Source organism: Polypterus senegalus, chromosome 3 (genome assembly GCF_016835505.1).
Source record: "Polypterus senegalus isolate Bchr_013 chromosome 3, ASM1683550v1, whole genome shotgun sequence".
Lineage (NCBI taxonomy): Eukaryota > Metazoa > Chordata > Cladistia > Polypteriformes > Polypteridae > Polypterus > Polypterus senegalus.
In genome coordinates this window covers 92309036-92327750 of record NC_053156.1, presented here as the reverse complement: position 1 = coordinate 92327750, position 18715 = coordinate 92309036, and the positions used below count along the sequence as shown (strand labels likewise).

General features: G+C 34.9%; 1 protein-coding gene across 1 annotated transcript in view; it reads right to left on the bottom strand.

Moving 5' to 3' along the window:
• Positions 1-18715, bottom strand: part of mms22l (MMS22-like, DNA repair protein) — a 148406-nt gene that overhangs the window by 26602 nt on the left and 103089 nt on the right. The window contains exons 15-19 of the mRNA XM_039747602.1: positions 17928-18121; positions 14321-14471; positions 12853-12983; positions 7574-7716; positions 4114-4273 (exon numbers count right to left, since the gene is read on the bottom strand). Of these exons, the coding sequence (XP_039603536.1) occupies positions 4114-4273; positions 7574-7716; positions 12853-12983; positions 14321-14471; positions 17928-18121 (779 nt within the window). The remainder of the gene's footprint in view (positions 1-4113; positions 4274-7573; positions 7717-12852; positions 12984-14320; positions 14472-17927; positions 18122-18715) is intronic.

Here is an 18715-nt window from a genome sequence, read left to right as displayed (position 1 = left end):
TCTTCACATTTTTTATTAAATAACATTGAATCACAATGGATTTAATTTCATTTTTTTAATGCTAATTAACAGAAAAATACTCTTTAATGTCAAAGAGAAATCTGAACACTGCAAAGTGGTCAAAATTACAAAAAACTAAAAAATTTCAGGTCGAGTATTATCTTTGATAATGTTTTTGACCCTTCTTACACTCCAAGTGTTATAAAAGAGTTTAAATGATGGTAGTTCAGTGCCGATGATGACCTCTGCTGTTTTTATGACCTGCTGCAGGGCTTATACATATATCCTATATACAGCTTGATTATTGTCTGAATCAAGCCCAATGACGGTCGTATCATCCTTAAATGTAACAATAATGTTTGATTCGTGGATGGATTGACAATCATGGGTGAAGAATGCATAGAGGATGGGGACTTGGTACATAGCTTTGTGGCACACCAGTGCGCAGGGTAAGGTTGGAGGATGTGTGTTTGTTCAACCTGACAGACTCGGGCTGTTGGTGAGAAAATCCAGCAACCAGTTGCATATGGAGGAAGCAAGTCCTAATGCATAGTTTTTAGATCAGCTGGCAAGGTAAAATGGTGTGAAATGCTAAATTGTACTCAACAATGAGCATCCTAGCATAGGTGTTGAGCTTTCCCAGGTGCGATAGGGCAGTATGGAGAGCCACACCTAGGTTTTTTTGGAACTGGCACAACGGTCGTGGATTTTAGGTACACGGGGAATGTACATGAGGAGAGGAGGTTGAATATGTGTGTAAATACCTCCTCTAGTTGGTCAACGCATGCCTGAAGCACATGTCCCTGAACATTCAGGACCTGCTGCCTTCCTTATGTTGATGTTGTTTAGTGCCCGTCACACCTCATGCACCAAAGGATGCGAGTCTCCAATGAGCTTGAAACTGAATGGAGGCTGGTTATGGACCTTTTCAAACCGTGCAAGGAAACTGTTCAGTTCCAATGCTAGGTTTGCATTGTTATTGGCCAACGTGTATTGTACGTTATTCTTCTTTTTATAATCTGTAATTAACCAGATGCCTTGCCACATCTGCTGTGAGTTTTATCTAGAGCAGGTGCCCCACAAAGAGAAGACTAGTGAGGGAGGCTAACAAGAAACCTCTGATAACTCTCAAGAAGTTACAAGCTAGATTAGACAGACAGCAACAGTTGCCCAAGAGCTTCTCCAGTCAATGAAATGGAAAAGAAAAAGACACTGTTAAAATGACACTGTAAGGCCTGTGTGGGCAGAGGGTATAATGAATGCAGCAGAATATAGGAAAATCATTAAGTAATACCTGATGTAATCTGTAAGAAACCAGGTTCCTTAATAGACTTTTTTTCTTGCAAGACAACGACCCCAAGCACAAAGCCAAAACTACATGGGAATGGCCTAAAACAATGTAAAAGTCCTGACACAGGCCTGGAATTGCTGTCAAAGATGCCCCTACTAAATACTGACTTAAAGGAAGTGAATACTTATGTTTTAAATTTGTAATTAATTTAGACCATTTAGCACATTTTTTTCTGTTAATCAGTATCAAAAAAGCCAAATTAAATACACTGAGATTCAATGTTATATTAGAACAACAAAATGTGAACACTTCCATGGGGTTAAATACTTTTTATAGGCACTGTACTGGTACATAACTAGCTTAAATTTGAATTTTCTACAGGTATTTTTACTATGTAGGATGCTATTTACCCTTACTTTGATCAAGTCTGTTTTGAAACACTGACATGTACACATGCATATATACATCAATAATAGGGCTGGTGATTGATTAAACAAATTTAATCACAATTGAAACAAAATTAATTGCACATTAATCACAATTTATTTTATTTCCTTCAAGAAAATTCATATTTTTCTATAAAGCAGAAATGATTCAGTAATTAATTTCTAATAAAAAATAATTGTCTTTAAATAATATATTTGCATATTTAGTTTGTTGAACAGTTTTGTTTAACAGAAACAATGCCTAATGACCACCTAACCACATTTTGCTATGATATTTAGGACAACTAATGCATATGATTTGGACTGCTGTGTTGCAAGACAACATACCAAAACCACTAAACAATTACACAAGCAATTAAACATTAAAAAACAGAGACATAAAATGATGATTCTACTCTATTATAGCTCAGGTTGTGCTTAACTGTGTGATACACACAAGTCATTAATCAGAAAGAAAATGTATAAAGGTTAGGCTTTTAAATAGCAAATGGCAGACTAAAAAACCTCTAAATATGTATCTAATAGGATAATTTATTTAGATGTTTTAAACTGCTCATTTTAATATAATGTATCAATTATGAATTATAAAAGAAGTCTACACATCTTAACCTTCAGTCCAAATAGATAGAAATATTATTAGCACGATCAGTTTGCATTGATTATTGGCTAGTTTTATTGGTTACAATATAATAGGTCAGGTCAATTCAAGTTGGGGTGCATGCACTGGTACAGTGTGTTGCCGCACCCACTATATGATGAAACAACTCGGGATCCCAGTTTGCAACCCCCCCAAGCAGACATGCAGTCCAGTCCCACCCTCAGAAAAAGACGCTCTATCTACCGCAGCCAGGTGTTATGTGGGTGACCACTTGGCCTGGTCCAGCCACTCGGGTCCTCAGTAATGAGGATCTTATGAGCCTGATCACCCTTGGGGAAACGCGCTACATGGCCGTAGTGCCGTAACTGACACTCCCTCACAATGCAGGTAATGTGCCTCATTCGGGACTCCATGAGCAACCGCTCATTTGACACAAAGTCAAACCAACGATACCCAAGGATTTTCCAGAGAGACACAGTACCAAAGGAGTCCAGTCTTCATCTCAGGTCACTGGATAGAGTTCATGTCTCGCAACCATATAGCAAGACAGGAAGCACCAGGACTCTAAAGACTTGGACCTTTGTCCTTTTGCATAGATAACGGGACATGGTCACACACCCCTTTCCAGCGACCCCCCATGCTCTCTCAATCTGTCTACTGACTTCAGAGGAAGAGTCACCAGAGACATGAATGTCACTGCCAAGGTAAGTAAACCTCTCGACAAGGTCGACACTCGCTCCACAAACAGACACACTGCTGATGGCTGTGCCCATGAGGTCATTAAATACCTGGATCTTGGTTTATCCAGGACACTTGCAAGCCCAGACACTAATAGGTCAATGCAGATTATAATGCAGGCTAGAGTAGGTAACACACAATTAATGATACTAGATGCTTTGGAGGAAGTCTGAGTGAGGTATAAGGAAATAAGTGATTCCGCTCTGTGTCATCTGCTCTTTAGCTACTTGAACATGAATAGCACTAGCACTGAGCCATTTCAGGTCAGATATCTTTACATGGGTGACTGAAAAAGCTTGATGCCAAATTTATTCATCACCAGGGACAGTGCTGACCGACTGACATTCTGTCTTGCACTCAAACCTATACTGTACTTCGACGGCCCCTTATATTTCAAGGGTGGACTTGCATTAGAAGATATCATTGTGTGCAGGGTCTTATTTTGGATGATCTGATATAAAATGAGATGTGAGTGACATATTTTTTTTAAACCAACAAAATGTGAAAGCAGCATAATGGCAACAAGGATGCTGAGGCACACTCTCACTCAACACGCAGTGTATATTCTGCTTGTATAACTCGTTTGATTTTAATTGTTCTCATGTTATTCTCTGTACTTTTAAGAGCTAATGCATATTGCAACAAAGACTAAAACCAGCACTAATAGAAACATTAAAATCTTAGACATTACTTTATTTCAAGTTTTCAACATCATCGTCTCCTAAATATCCAATTTTAGCCTTTTCTGATAACACAGATTTTTAACAAAAGCCACAGACATATTATAAATTACTAAAATACACTGCACAAGCATGCTTAACAAGTTTTAACCTATTCAATCTCTACAATTGCCCTTTTCAACAAAAAGTCTGCTTTCAAAAGCGAAAAAAAAAAAATCAGGAATTACAACCTACACTGTAGATTTTCTCTAGTTCTGGAAACTGGTGAAAACAGGGTTAGATCTAGATCTACCACTATTGCCTAAGATGGACACATTTTATTCGTGCAATATTGGTGGGCACTAAGCTCTATAGACATACCAACTGTCCAGTATAACAACAAGATGCTGTCAGGTGGATCACTGTTGACCAAATAAGGCTTCATGTATTTAAATATATCTCCGACATATTCTAAAGCCTTAGAGACCATTGCAGACTTTTCTGACAGATTTTGAAGTTCATTGTAAGCTTTTCCAATAACCTGCATATAAAAATAAAAGTAAGCATTATTGAAAATAAAGGCAGTTTAGTCAAACTTTATGTATTAATAGATCAATACATTTAATACTTATCTATTTATAAACCCGGTGTACTATACATTATAACATATACTATAGTTAAAGTGAAAAAGCAAAACTACATTTTATCTTTTATTGAACTACTAACCAAAGGACAATGCTTATGCCTTTGTGGAATTTGACATAACAGTGTGTTTGTGAGAATGCACAACTATGTACTGGTGTCCAGTCCAAAGTCTGTTGCCACCTTGAGCCCAATCCTAAAAAAATAGGCACCAGCTCATTAACTTAGAAAATGGATAAATAGAGAATACTCTGTGACTGATTACACCTATCTATGGTTCTTACGGCCTTATGCATGATATTGGTGATATAGACCCCTGAGATGTGTGATACTACACTGGATTAGGCAGTTGAGGAACAGCACTGCTAATTTTATTACAACTGTAGCTTGAAGTGTGCACTATAAGCAAGAAGATAGTATCAATTATGAATTTCCCCTTGGGATTAAGAAAGAAAGAAAGAAAGAAAGAAAGAAAGAAAGAAAGAAAGAAAGTAAGTAAGTAAGTAAGTAAGTAAGTAAGTAAGTAAGTAAGTAAGTAAGTAAGTAAGTATCTATCTATCTGTTTCCCAAATCTACTTATTTCACTAAAGGTTCAAAGGCAGCAAAACAATACTCAAGGGAAAAAAAAACATTAAATAAATAAATAAAAATATTTACATCCAGTAGTTGGAATAACCTGGATGTAACAGTATGGAAATGATACTCGAAACACTGTATCAAATATTGATGCAATTGGTAAAAACAGAAACTTGCCTTATGAAAACAGCCTATACAAGATTGAATACATTTGTCATTTATTTTTAAGCAATGTGGTCCCCAGCCAGGGCTGGAGCCCGGCCGGGACGCCCAGGAGGACCAGAGGAGGGCTTATGCCTCCTCCAGACCGAGAGGGGGCGTCCGTCCTGGTTGTGTTGGGGGCCTCGGGTAAAGGGCTTGGAGGCCCAGCCCTGTAGGGACCCGTGGCCACCGCCAGGCGGCGCCCCAGTGCCTGATTATCCCGGGAGCCCGGCACTTCCGCCACACGGGGATGTGTCCGCGGGAGATTGCCGGGAAGCAGCTGGAGCCCATCCGGGTTCATTTAAAAGGGGCCACCTCCCTCCAGTCATGAGCGGAAGTTGGGTGGAAGAGGACGGAGCTGGAGTGAGGACTGGAGGCGGCCAGGAGAAAGAGAGGTACAAGACTGTGTGGCCTGGACATTGGGGGAATCGGTGCTGGAGGCACTGGGGTTTGTGAGTGCACTGAACTGTAAATATTGTGTACAATAAACGTGTGTTGGGTGGAACTATGTTGTCCGTCTGTGTGTGTCCGGGCCAGTGTTCACAGCAATATTTCTGTCACAGCAAAGGAACATTCAGACTCCACAGACACAGTGCAAAATATATGGCATTTTCCACTACTGTCAAAACTTAAATGAATATACTCCTTTTACTAAGGAATACTCATGTGTCTTTAAAGCTGCTTATTGCTATTCAGTGTCATTGGTGGGGAAAACCTATTCTGGCAACATTACAGTACACACAAGGCAAAAATCAACTCTGGTTGGAGTGTCACTCTATTGTAGCACAAAACACCTCCACAAATAAACCCAAAACTTGGACAATTTAGAGGCATTTTCTAGTTGTGTTTTATCAAAAGAGAGGGAGAAGGAGAGTAAGGTAAAAAAAAAAAGCAGGAAATTAATTTTATGTAACTTAAAAAGCTAATATTTTTGCATTACTTACTACAATACTTCACACAACTATAACTTTTTAAAACTTAGATGACAAAATTTTCTCCACTCTGAACAGAATTTGACAGGTCACAAAGGAAAAATGTTAGTGAGATTTAAAATGTATTAGTTAACATAAGATGACATTTTTCTTTTATCAATTTGCAAAACCTTTCATGTATTTAAACTACAAAGTAACTTAACTTTGAAAATTCTGAGTAAGATTTTTAACTGTGTTTAAACAATATTAAACATATAAATCATGAACATCTAATAAACAGGTTTCAAGCCAATGTTTATAAAGTATCAAAATATTAAACATTAAAAAACCTCATAGAAAAGCATAGTGCTACCCATGAATGCTTCTGGATAAAAACAAAAAATATGTTACAAAACAGGATTCTTTTGTACTTCCAGTTGTCTCACTGATAAACGATATTGGAAAAGAAATGAAAACCCCAGAAGTAAACCATACATGCAAATAAGTAAATTCTCAGGATGAAAGTTTATTTCAATGATTGCTCAGAAAGCTTACTCTTTCTCTCAGTGGGTTTTCTAGTGTCTGATAAATCTTATACAGTATATGATGTTACACAAGACAATAAAGTACAAAATGCATCTGTGGTCACTATGGGCAGGATAAGATTCAAGGCTGTTTTTGCAACCATAACAAATTACTGTTTTTTGTTTTTTAAAAAAGTCTGGGAGACTCTATTTTAATTATACAATTACACAAACAAAAACCAACTCCAAAAAATAGCTGTTATCTTTGAAGACATGTTAGAAACCACTGGCAAATCTCAATATTTTTTCATGAAAATTAAAAATTAGACTTAATAGATATACCTTAATATTTGATATGTTAAATATTAACATTTACAGATTATTAATTACTGTACATTAATATTCATACAAATATTTGAAAATGAAACAAGATAATTATAAAATTAAATTTATTATAAAATTAAGATATGAAGACAGCAATTAACAATAAACAAGTTTGTGGTTATCCTGCTAAAATATTTCTACCATTTTGAACTGTGAGGCAAAATGTATCATTTTTGGTCTAAACAGATTTTTCCATACCTGTTTTACAAAAATAGAACATATACATTCCTTCAGTTCTCACCAAGAGAAACATATTTTTTATTTGTTACTCCTATACCATAAACATTCCAGAATGAGAAACATGTAATTCAGATTAGAAAATAAAAAACTGAAATAACTGTAAAATTATGTCAGTATTTTTAAGCTTTAATTGTAGTTATAAATATTGGAGGTAATTTTGAGAAAGAATTAAAATTTTGCATATTTTCAGATTCAGAAGGAAACTTTTTATCTTAATATACACATAAACAATTGGTCACTTAAAAATATCATGTACAGTAGCCAGTAATACCTTGTTTCATGTTCAGCTTTAAGAGAACAAAGAGTTTTTTATGAATCATAAAAACATTAACATTCATATAGAAAAAAACCTTCTCTACCCACCTTTATAAAAAGAGAAAGTGCAGGCTTGATTTCCAGTTTTAATGAAAATAGTTCAACCTTTGCTTTCATAAGAAGAGTTTCCATCTCAGGAAGCTTAAATACGAGTCTAGTAAATTCCATTAACTGATCTTCATACTTCTTTCCTACAAAATTAATCATAATGCAAAATACTCGTCACAGAATTTATAAGAAGTCCTGAATAAACGAAAACATTTCACAATATTTCTTAAAGCACTGTGATCCAAACATACAGTATTTGTTCACTTTCTCTTTTGTTCTTAAATTGTTTCTCACTTTACCGATGCAGATTTTTTAATGCTTCAAGATTATCCTTTAACATGTTGAGTCAACTTCCATATTTTGATGCCAAAAGACACTGTTAACCGAGAAACGGATGTTTTTACATAATTAGCAAAAAAGTACCAAGACAGGGGCATACATTTTTTTCTCCCTAGTCTTACAGCTTTCACACATGCTAAAACCAATAGAAAGTGGGCCCTTACAGTTTATTACAGTTACTAGACATTAAGACCGTTACAATAACAGGCGCTAGAACATTAGTGCATAAACATTAGTAGGAACAGTCTATATTAAATGGCAAGGGACCTTGTATGTGGCTGTAATATGCGTCCCTGTATTGTGTGCCTTTAATTTTCTCTCGCAGTAATACAGTTGAACCGAAGTAATTTCCCCCATAGGATTGCATGTAAATACAATTAATCTGTTCCAGACCGTACAAACTGTATGTAAATATATTTTTTTAAGTTTTTAAGCACAAATATAGTTAATTATACCATAGAATGCACAACATAATAGTAAACTAAATGTAAAAACATTGAATAACACTGAGACAACCTTGAACAACAGAGAAAAGTAACACTGCAAGAGTTCGCGGTATAGCGCTACGAACTGCTCACCAAAAACACTTTTTTTAATGAGTTTTAAGCACAGGGAAAAAAATTAACATTTGAAAAATCCATAATTTAATAAACAACCAAGAAAAGTAACATTGCAACAATGCACACGCGTGCATGTGTGTGTGTGTCTCTCTCTCTTGTGCGCCTGTGTGTGTGTCTCTCTCTCTCTCTCTCTCTCTCTGCACAAGGAACATGTGCGGCCCCGCTCATGCGTACTTCACCAGAAGACACATACAGACGGACACCTGGACGCACACAGGGGTTTTATTAAAGAGGATACAGAGAGGTATTTTAAATTACACTAAAATAAGTTCTCATCCCTATTCTTTTATTAGTTCTGATCACTCTCACTGGTCTGTGCCTCTTATATCTATTTAAATTCAAATATTTAAATATCAACTTCTTCCTCTTCATCTTTTCCTACTTCTATGTGGGGTTGATGTTGTTTATTAGCATTCTCTAAACAGCTCAGTCCTGTACCTCCTCACCACTCAACCTTTTTTCCTTCAGATCTTCTTAATGCTCAGAATACATAGTTTACTACTTTTTGCCATCCCCTGTGTTACAAAGAGCCCCTACTAGCTTGCATTATTTTTCAGAAATATTCAATTATAAATAACAGAATTCAAATTTAAAATATGTTTAACTTGACTATTATTGTTACTTTATTTAATCAGAAAAGACTGATAGATTCCATTTATTTTGTTCCATGTAACAGCCAAACAGGCTACATAATACTGAACGGCTATGGCAACAACAACAAAAAAAAAGCATATAACTAATGCATTTTTTCCATAATTGTAAAGTTGATTTACAACAATTAAAGCAATTGCTTAGTGTGCTTTGTAGTTTATTATTCATGTGACATACATTTTAGAGGGTGAGAGGGTGTAGTAAAAGTCTGTTTCACTCTACTTTAAGACAGACAGAAGGTTTTAAAGTAATCAAAAGAAGTTGGGGACACCTGTGCAAATCATTTGCTTCAGCTTGAAAGGCTTAATTTACTTTAATTGCTGCAGAGCATCTGTAGGTTGTAACCTATTAGTTGTTCCCTGAAGGCCCATTTGTAATATCCTGGGGCCTCTTGTATAAACGGTGCGTACGTACAAAAATGTTGTGTACGAATGTTTCCACGCTCAAATCGCGATGTATTAAACCTAAATCTGGTGTAAAGCCATGCACATTTTCACAGTAGCTCCAACCCTGGCGTACACAAGTTCTCTGCTGAACTACACTGAAACTAACTGCATATTGTTTATTAGTTTAAGGCATCCGATTGTAATTAACCTGTAACAATATAATGGTCCAGGGAATAGCCAAAGTATTCTAAATACCATAGCTGCTTTAGCGTTGTTACTCTCACTGCACCTTCTTTTTCTTCTTTCAGCTACTTCTGGTAGGGGTTGCCACAGTGGATCATCTTTATACATATTACTCTCACTGCACCACTCAGAGTATTTATATCACTGTATCTGAGAGGGGAATCACAGCTCAGCAGCTGATTGGAAAGAGAATTATCGGGAAACATGCATCAGCCATGCTGCCTATTGAACTGCTCTCAAACGACAAATGCTTCAGAGCCTTTCCTTGCGGTTCAGAAACAGTTTCATCCCAAGAACTATAAACACACTCAATCAGTCCGTCAAGTGCTCCTTGTAGAACGCTTTGTACTTATAAGTATAATCAACTCACTGCAAACTTGCGATACAGTTATAATATTTCACAACCTGATCCACTTTATAATGCGCGTATTGACATATGATGACAATATCATTTTTAAGATGAAATGAGGCAAAATATGTTCATTATATTACACAGATAAAACTTTAACTTCATTTAAATAATCTATACAGTAATCCCTTCTTGATCGTGGGGGTTGCGTTCCAGAACCCCCCGCAATAGGTGAAAATCCGCGAAGTAGAAACCATATCTTTGTATGGTTATTTTTATATATTTCTAAGCCCTTATAAACTTTCCCACACTGTTAACATTATTAGAGCCCTCTAGACATGAAATAACACCCTTTAGTCAAAAGTTTAAACTGTGCTCCATGACAAGACAGAGATGACAGTTCTTTCTCACAATTAAAAGAATGCAAGCATATCTTCTCTTCAAAGGAGCGCCGTCAGGAGCAGAGAATGTCAGTGAGAGAGAGAGAGAGCGTGACAGAAAAGCAAACAATCAAAAAATCAATACGTGCTGTTGGGTTTTTAAGTATGTGCACCGCGATAAAGCAGCCGCAACAGAAGGGAGCAATGTGAAGGTTGTCTTTCAGCATTTTTAGAGTAGCGTCTGTATCTTCTGTGCAAACAGCCTCTCTGCTCACACCCCCCCCGTCAGGAGCAGAGAATGTCAGAGAGGGTGAGAAAGACCGAGAAAAGCAAACAGTCAAGCACCGCTCGGGAAGCACATCGCATATCATCGAGGAGTTTTATTTAATACGTATAATGCTCTGATTGGGTAGCTTCTAAGCCATCCACCAATAGTGTCCCTTGTATGAAATCAACTGGGCAAACAAACTAAGGAAGAATGTACCATAAATTAAAAGACCCATTGTCCGCAGAAATCCGCGAACCAGCGAAAAATATATTTAGATATGCTTACATTTAAAATCCGCGATAGAGTGAAGCCGCGAAAGTCGAAGCGCGATATAGTGAGGGATCACTGTATTGTTAATTATTAAACATGTGAGGACACGGTACCGCAGCACTAGTGAGGAGCTGGTGCTATGTTCACGGATTGTTCCTGCCTCATGCTGTATTCTTGCTGGGACTGGCGCGACACTGGAAGAATAAATGGATAGAATAATTAAACATGTACTACGAAGATATTTCAATGTTCCTTAAAAGTTTTGTCCTAAGCTTACAGATGGCTTAACGTCTATTACAGAAATGATTGCGTGGCGATTGGGTATTTGGAGAAAGAAAAGGAAGGACAGGAATTGGAGGGTAGTACGTTTGAAAGAGACAATACTGCTAGAATAAATAATTTCATCGAAGGTCGCGCACAGCAAAGCAAGCATCTTGCATGAGGCAGGAGCAATCACTGCGCCACTGTGTTCCCATGTTTAATAACATGCTTTAACTCCTATCATCATGACAATGATATCACATATACATCTCAGTATTTTAATTATTCAGAGAGCTGCAATATTACGAATGTAATGGATTCTGTGTCCTGTCGGAGGACGAGAAAGCCCTGAAGCACGTAGTGGTACACACATAGAGCACATAGAAGATCAAATACAAAACAAAGCATTTAACGTGCTACTTTAGTTACGATGGGATTTGAGAAACTAGTAAATTAAACAATTTTAAGATGAAGTTTATGATGTTCTACTTTAATAACAAAATAAACTATGTGATTAAGGTGGAAATTTCAAAATTATAGTTGACATTTCGTGCTTTTTTGCCCACTGTGTGCCTATTTTTTTTTTCCTCTGTACCCTAATAAGCTTTCATATGATACTCAGATGGTGGGCTACGACTTGCCTTTTCACATCGACTTTGATATGTGACAACTTCTTTTTTATTTCGGGCACAGTGCAACTTTGTGAACTTGAGCTTTCCAGTTTCTCCGACACTCTGTCACTCGATCAACTTCCTTTTGTTATTTATACCACTTTTTAAACCAATAAATAGTATGTCTTTCCTTGCCTCCACTTGGTATTCGCTGAAATTCTTCTATTTTCCCCCGTGCTTTTGCCATTGTCTTTTCACAGAAGGCTGAGCTTAAGGGCTATTTATATTGATTTGCATATTCAAAGAGGTGTAATTCTGGGAGGAGTTGGGGAGCGACAGCAGGCGCATGAATGTGCGTTACTTTTCATGCTGGCCGGGATTTATATAATGGAAGACCGTGGAAGTTGGCGTTAGCACAGATTTATGCATCTGGATTTTTTTGTGCGTACAAACACTTCCGCTTTTGTGGTTACGTCATGTTACAGTGTGAATTCTTCGCACGCTGTTATGCATGAGGCCCCTGGTATTTCCTTTTTTTCAGTTTTTGCTAACCCACGGTAAACTTTAAATTTAAACCTCTAGCAGTTTACTGTTTACCTGTTCACCATTTGGGTTATTCATTGCATTTCAGATGATTAAATTTGAAATAAAACTGGGAAAAGTAAGGTGTTCTTTTGACCAGTAGTGTACCTTATATACCTTGACCAAAAAGCAGGTATTATATTAAAATGTGGAATTTATTAAACTGTAAAATGGTGTTGCTTTATGCATGCATATACTAATTGTGACTGTTATAAATTGTACAAATTCTGCAAATGAAAACTGAACGTTGGCAGATCTAAAAAATATTCACCATGTTCTCATTGTCACTAGAAACAGAAGACCTCATAAATTATACAACCTGTGTCTGCTTTTTCTTTACTTCCAAGTGTTTTGCTGACATGCATCTGAAGAACACAGCGAAACCAGGAGCGAATTGTGAAAGTCTGGAATGACGCAAATCCATTCCCAGCCAGATGTGATAAAACATCACTGTGAAAAAATAAATTAAATACCATATTTTACAAAAGAGCTAGGTTGGATTATGTAACAAATATATATTCAGAATTCACCTGAGTTAAGAAAATAAAGGCTCAAACCACTGAAAACACAGACAACAAAATATCATAAAGTCAAGAGTATTGTGATTATGAAGTTTCCTCTATCTATAGTGACTTTTCATATGTACCATTTGATTTTACTGCTTGCTCTGTATTTTTTTCTCATTATAGCTACAGCTTTTGAAGACTAGAGTTTACACGGGGTTGTTTAAAATGACTCCTTTAATTTAAGTGGCAAAAAGGAAAACTCTTCTAAGGAGTTAACTTTAGAGAACGATGATTTTCAAGAAATGCTCAAGCAGAAGTTCAAGTTGAAGAAAAGAACAAAGGTGATGTTTATTATGGCATATCTCAGTGGTATTGGTAGGACTTTTCTGAGGTACCGTTTGATAAAGTTATATTAATAATGAAAATTGGGTCAGATGGCAAAACATGTATATTATTATTATATTATTACCTGAAATTGTTTTGTGATTTTATTTTAACTGGCTTTCAGAAAAGTTTAAAACTGCCTTTAAATGTCAACTGTTTAACATAAAAAATGGTCCTACTGGACACTTTGGCTTGGGTTCTGTCTATCTAGGCATACATACAGAGTGAACATAACAATCTCAAGATGCTGGACTGATGCTTCCTAGAAGAAGTAAAATCACAGTGAGAGGTCAAGCCTTTATCCATAGAACCTGAAAATTACAAAATGATCTGCCTGTTTGTTTAAGGGATGCCCCATTACCCTTCATTTTTAATTCTGAGCTAAAGAATCACTAATAAACTATAAGACTTGTTGATAAGGCTATTTGTATAGCATCAGGTCCGTTAAGTGATATATTTTGACCCTCATCTGTTCTATTTCTGTTCTTGGTATCCTGTTATGTCACTTGCAGCCACTGACAAAGTTGTCCATGGAAAGTAATGGCACAGATATGGGGAGCCTTGGGATTCACATATTCAATCTGCATCTTATTATACTGCACAACATATACTTATTATATAGTAGGATATCCTGAAGGAGGACAGCGGTCACATGGTTCAGGTTATCAGAACTGTGGCTTTGGCTTTTATAATCCACCATGGACACATATGAAGAATGTAGTTAACAGGAATTTTTCTTTTCTGATCCTCAGCAGTCAACTGGAAATATCTCAATAATGAAAATAGTGAATAAAATACCTTAAAATAATGAAGTAAACTTATAAATCACTGAACTAAGGACCCTAGTTATTTATAAGCCAGAGAAATCATGCATTTATTTAATAAAAATGGGAATACTTGTTCTGAATAAGGTGACTGAGGAATCTGGAAACAAGATGAGGATTTATCATATCATCCCATCCAAAGTTCTGCATAATTGACTGAAATGGCTGAGGTTGAAGGTCAGGTGGAGCTGTGCTGGGCATGTCCATTGCCAGCAAGGCAAAACCTAAAGAAAAAATGTTTAGTATTATAAATTTGATTAAACAGAAAAAATACATTTAGCAGAAGTTCAAACAAACATTTTATTTGAAACATTATTATTTGAAAAAAGAATAGAATTTTGTGTCACTTACATTGAAAACGTATCACATCATAATTTTTTGTGAAAACTGCTCCTCTTCAAATGTAGTTTATATTACAGTATAAAATAATATTATTTCCTTATTATAACTACACTATTAAAACCGTCTTCATTAAGATAAATTAATGTAAAAGTTGATGGTTTCAATTGTTTTTATAATCTTCTTTTTTCATATGCTGATCAATCAATCAATCCCTACGTTTTTGGAAAGGGCCTAGTTAGATTGTTATACATTGTGTCATTAATAACACTATATTCTACATGCTCATTATTAAATTATTTCTTTTTAAGCTCAGAAAAAGTCACAGGCAGTGTTAAGGAGCTACCCCTTTCATATGGAAATAAGAAGATTATGAAAACTCCATGTATAATACATAAGTTAAACAACACTACACAAACAGTGATACCCATATTCAATATATAATTAAGGATATTTTTAAAGAGACATTTTCTTTGAGGTCAAGCTACCCATGGATGACAACAGTAAACAGAAAAACAACATTTCTACATTCTTTCACAATCTTTCAAAAAACAAAACAAAAAAAAATCCAATTGAACACATACACACTTACACCATATGAATTTACTTTAGCTTACATTATCTAAAACATACCCAACTCCAAGACCATAATTGTGAGAGATGTCATCAAGCACCTGTTTCACCGAGCTACATTTTTTTTTTTACTTAAACAGTTCAAAAAATTTCCAGGGTCCTGATTCAATCTAACAGCACACAGACAATGATTGATAGTTACGGTTTCCAAAAGGCTCTATTATAAAGCCTTCTTAGGATTTTTTAGAATAGGTGTGAATTAAAAATTTTACAAGCCAAGAGTTAGCTGACAGTTAAAATATCAACTTGGCCAATACAATTAAGTCACTTTATACTGAAAAGTCTCTCTTGTTAAGTTCCCAAGACTGAGCAGTTTTGCAGTATTTCACTGGGAAAGTAACTGTTTCATTGTGGTCTATACATATTTTCTATCAAATGTTCAGCCCAAGGAAAAGCATTCTGTAAGTGGGTTTATATTCACTACTGACATTATTATATACTAGTTATTAAAGACCTCAATCCAACAGGGGTACAAAGAAACATAAATGATATTAAAAAAACTCCATATTAGAGCTTAAGATAGAATACCTGTCTTTATAGCCAAGCACCAGACAAAACAATACTCCAATATGAAGTATACAATAATCTTCCACTTTAATAAACATAAGTAAATCCCTCTGAAATCATATTTCCACAGATATGGGTTGACAGTATATCTATGTTTATCTTTCAGCAATAGTAATTGTACTTAGCCAAGTTATTACCAAAAAAGGCATCAATTTTGGTAAAAAAAAATAAGCTATACTTTATAATTTAAAGCAATGAAGGTCTGAGATTCATTTCACTATGGCTTGTGCTTTTAATTCAGATCAATAAAATCATTCAGAATAAAAAGCATACTAAAAAGGTATGGGGAGGACCTCACTGCTATTCTAGAAATGTGAGTAATTCACTGTACACAAATATTGCATGTCTCCATGACCATAAAATAATAAATAAACTTTATTTAATTTTGCCATAATTGTTTATTTTCAAGAGATATGCTGTTGTCTTCTTTCAAAGCAAAACTCAGCCAACCTGAGAAACAATTACTGCCCTTCACAATTCTAAGAAATTACAGTAGGCCTATTAGTAGAATTATAACCTTTAGCAGTGGAAAGTTATCCCATCTGTACTATCAGGTTATTGAACTGGAAAAGAATTGGGTGTGTAGCTTAAAATTATAATTTTGAGAAGTACTATTGGAAGTTAAAGAGTAGCAGTATTGGTTTCATTTGTTTGTCATGTGAACATTCTCTCCAATTGACACAAGAGGGTTATCCACCAATAGATCTGTCTGTGGTATTAGCTGTATATTTATTGTTTATTATTACTGTTATGGTTAGGATCATTATCATTCTCTCTGTCCAGGTCTGGTTTTGGATTTGCTTTCCTTACTATGAGGATATACTCTGGTCCCCTACATCCTTATAATCTCTAGAAAGATATATCTATATCTATATCTATATATATATATATATATATCTATATATATATATATATCTAGATATATATATCTAGATATATATATATATATATCTAGATATATATATATATATATATATATATATATATATATATATAGATCTATATATATCTATATAGTACATATCTATATCTATTGATATGTTAAATATCTATATCTATTTATCTATATATATTTACAACATACGTAAACTTTTGACAAGTTGTGTATGCCACTTAATGATTTGAATACTCTATAATGAGCAAACTAAACTAAAATGATCTTGACAATTTCCAGAAAGAAAATATACCTTTTATTACTTCTTTATTTATTTATTTAAAAATAAATGTGTCTATTTTAACAAGACAAACATATCTGGTCCACAATTAGACTGAATTTTTGTCTAGGCAGCATTTCGTTTTGGTCTGCTGTAAGTACAGATGTGTAGTTTTGTTCAAACTGTGAGAGTTAGCATACAAAAAATATTCAGAATAAAAAATAATATTCTATTAAATTGTAATAAGCTCATAATACTATATCAATAAAAAAATATCAAAATGTATCCAATTCTATTATTTAAAATTATAATGGGTTTATATTTTGTACTCACTAGTAGACACTAATCCTAAATTATCAACTCTTATTATTAATGTTATGGAGTACTGCATTACTCTGATATAAATAACTGAAGAACAAAAACATAATATTTGCCTTATTTACAACAATAATTTCATTGCTAAAAGCAAATCATCAGTAAGAACCAGAATATAGAAAATATTTTCAAGGAATGAGAATCAATGTACTGATCTAATATTTCAGTTACTAGGTAGAATATTAGTTTAGCTAAGATAAACACCTTACTGATCTTACAGTAACAAAAGAGCTCAATATCTATTTTACTTATTTCATTTTTAAGGATGATTTCCTCAATATTTTATTCAACCATCATCAGTTTGACAATATATATATATATAAAAAAAAAATGCATTCCAGTAATGAATTTAAGGAGTTATGTTAATCCTTAAAGCCATTATTTTAAAACTGTTTAACTATAAACATGTTCACATAAAAAAATAGAAAAACAAACAGAAGACCTGCATATTATTTTTTTATTTCACAGGAAACACTGTTAAGCATATAAGCATAATTCAGTTTATGAGTTTTCCCTCTGACACAGCCACATGCTCTGCAATGACTGCCTGTGGTGCTAGACATTCTCAAAAATGAAAGGAAGGTGTGATTGCTCCCTGTGGTTCATACTGACCTGCAGCAGTGTCAGCAAGCTGTGGAGGTGGTGTTTGTGACAGCCTTAGGCTCTTGAGGTATGGAAAGAAATTCTTCCACAATACTGTTGCAATTGCTAGGTGACGCTCTTTAGCCACAGATAACAGGGGAACATTCTGAACTGCAGCTGTACAGATTTGTTGAAGTGACTGAGCTGAGCGTTTGTAAACACACCTGTATAAAACAGAACAACAGGATATAAGTTTTGGGCACATAAAACATCAGTAGTAAATATATTTTCTTTTATCTTAAAGGATAACTCAGCATTAACTGTACAGGTGCTGACGCAGTAACATACATGCCCTTATATAAAATGTGCAGTAGCTTGCTGGACAGGAAAAAAGCAATATAATGCAACCAAGTCAATTCTGGTCAGTTGGAAATTATATGGATGGTGTAAACATTTGAAAATGCCAGTCTGCTTCCAGTTAACATTTTATAACTTAAGGCTTTCAATTAAGTGACACTTTGAAATAGCGCTTTCTTCTTACTTTGTTTTGTAGCACAATCAGCAAAGGCAATTGACACTGTAGCTTTTAGTGCCAAAGACATAGAGACTAGTATTAGAAAAGCATTTAAAAACAAATACTCTACGTACTACAAATTTTAAATTAAACAGGTAAGCTAAATTGACACAAGGTTTTATTAGTATTTAAAAAAATGTTTAATGAATATTTGTCAATGGTGAAAAATGAAATTAAACAAGTAAAGGTAGATTTATATATTGACCTGTTCTGAATTTGCCATGTTGAATTTTAAAAGACTTCT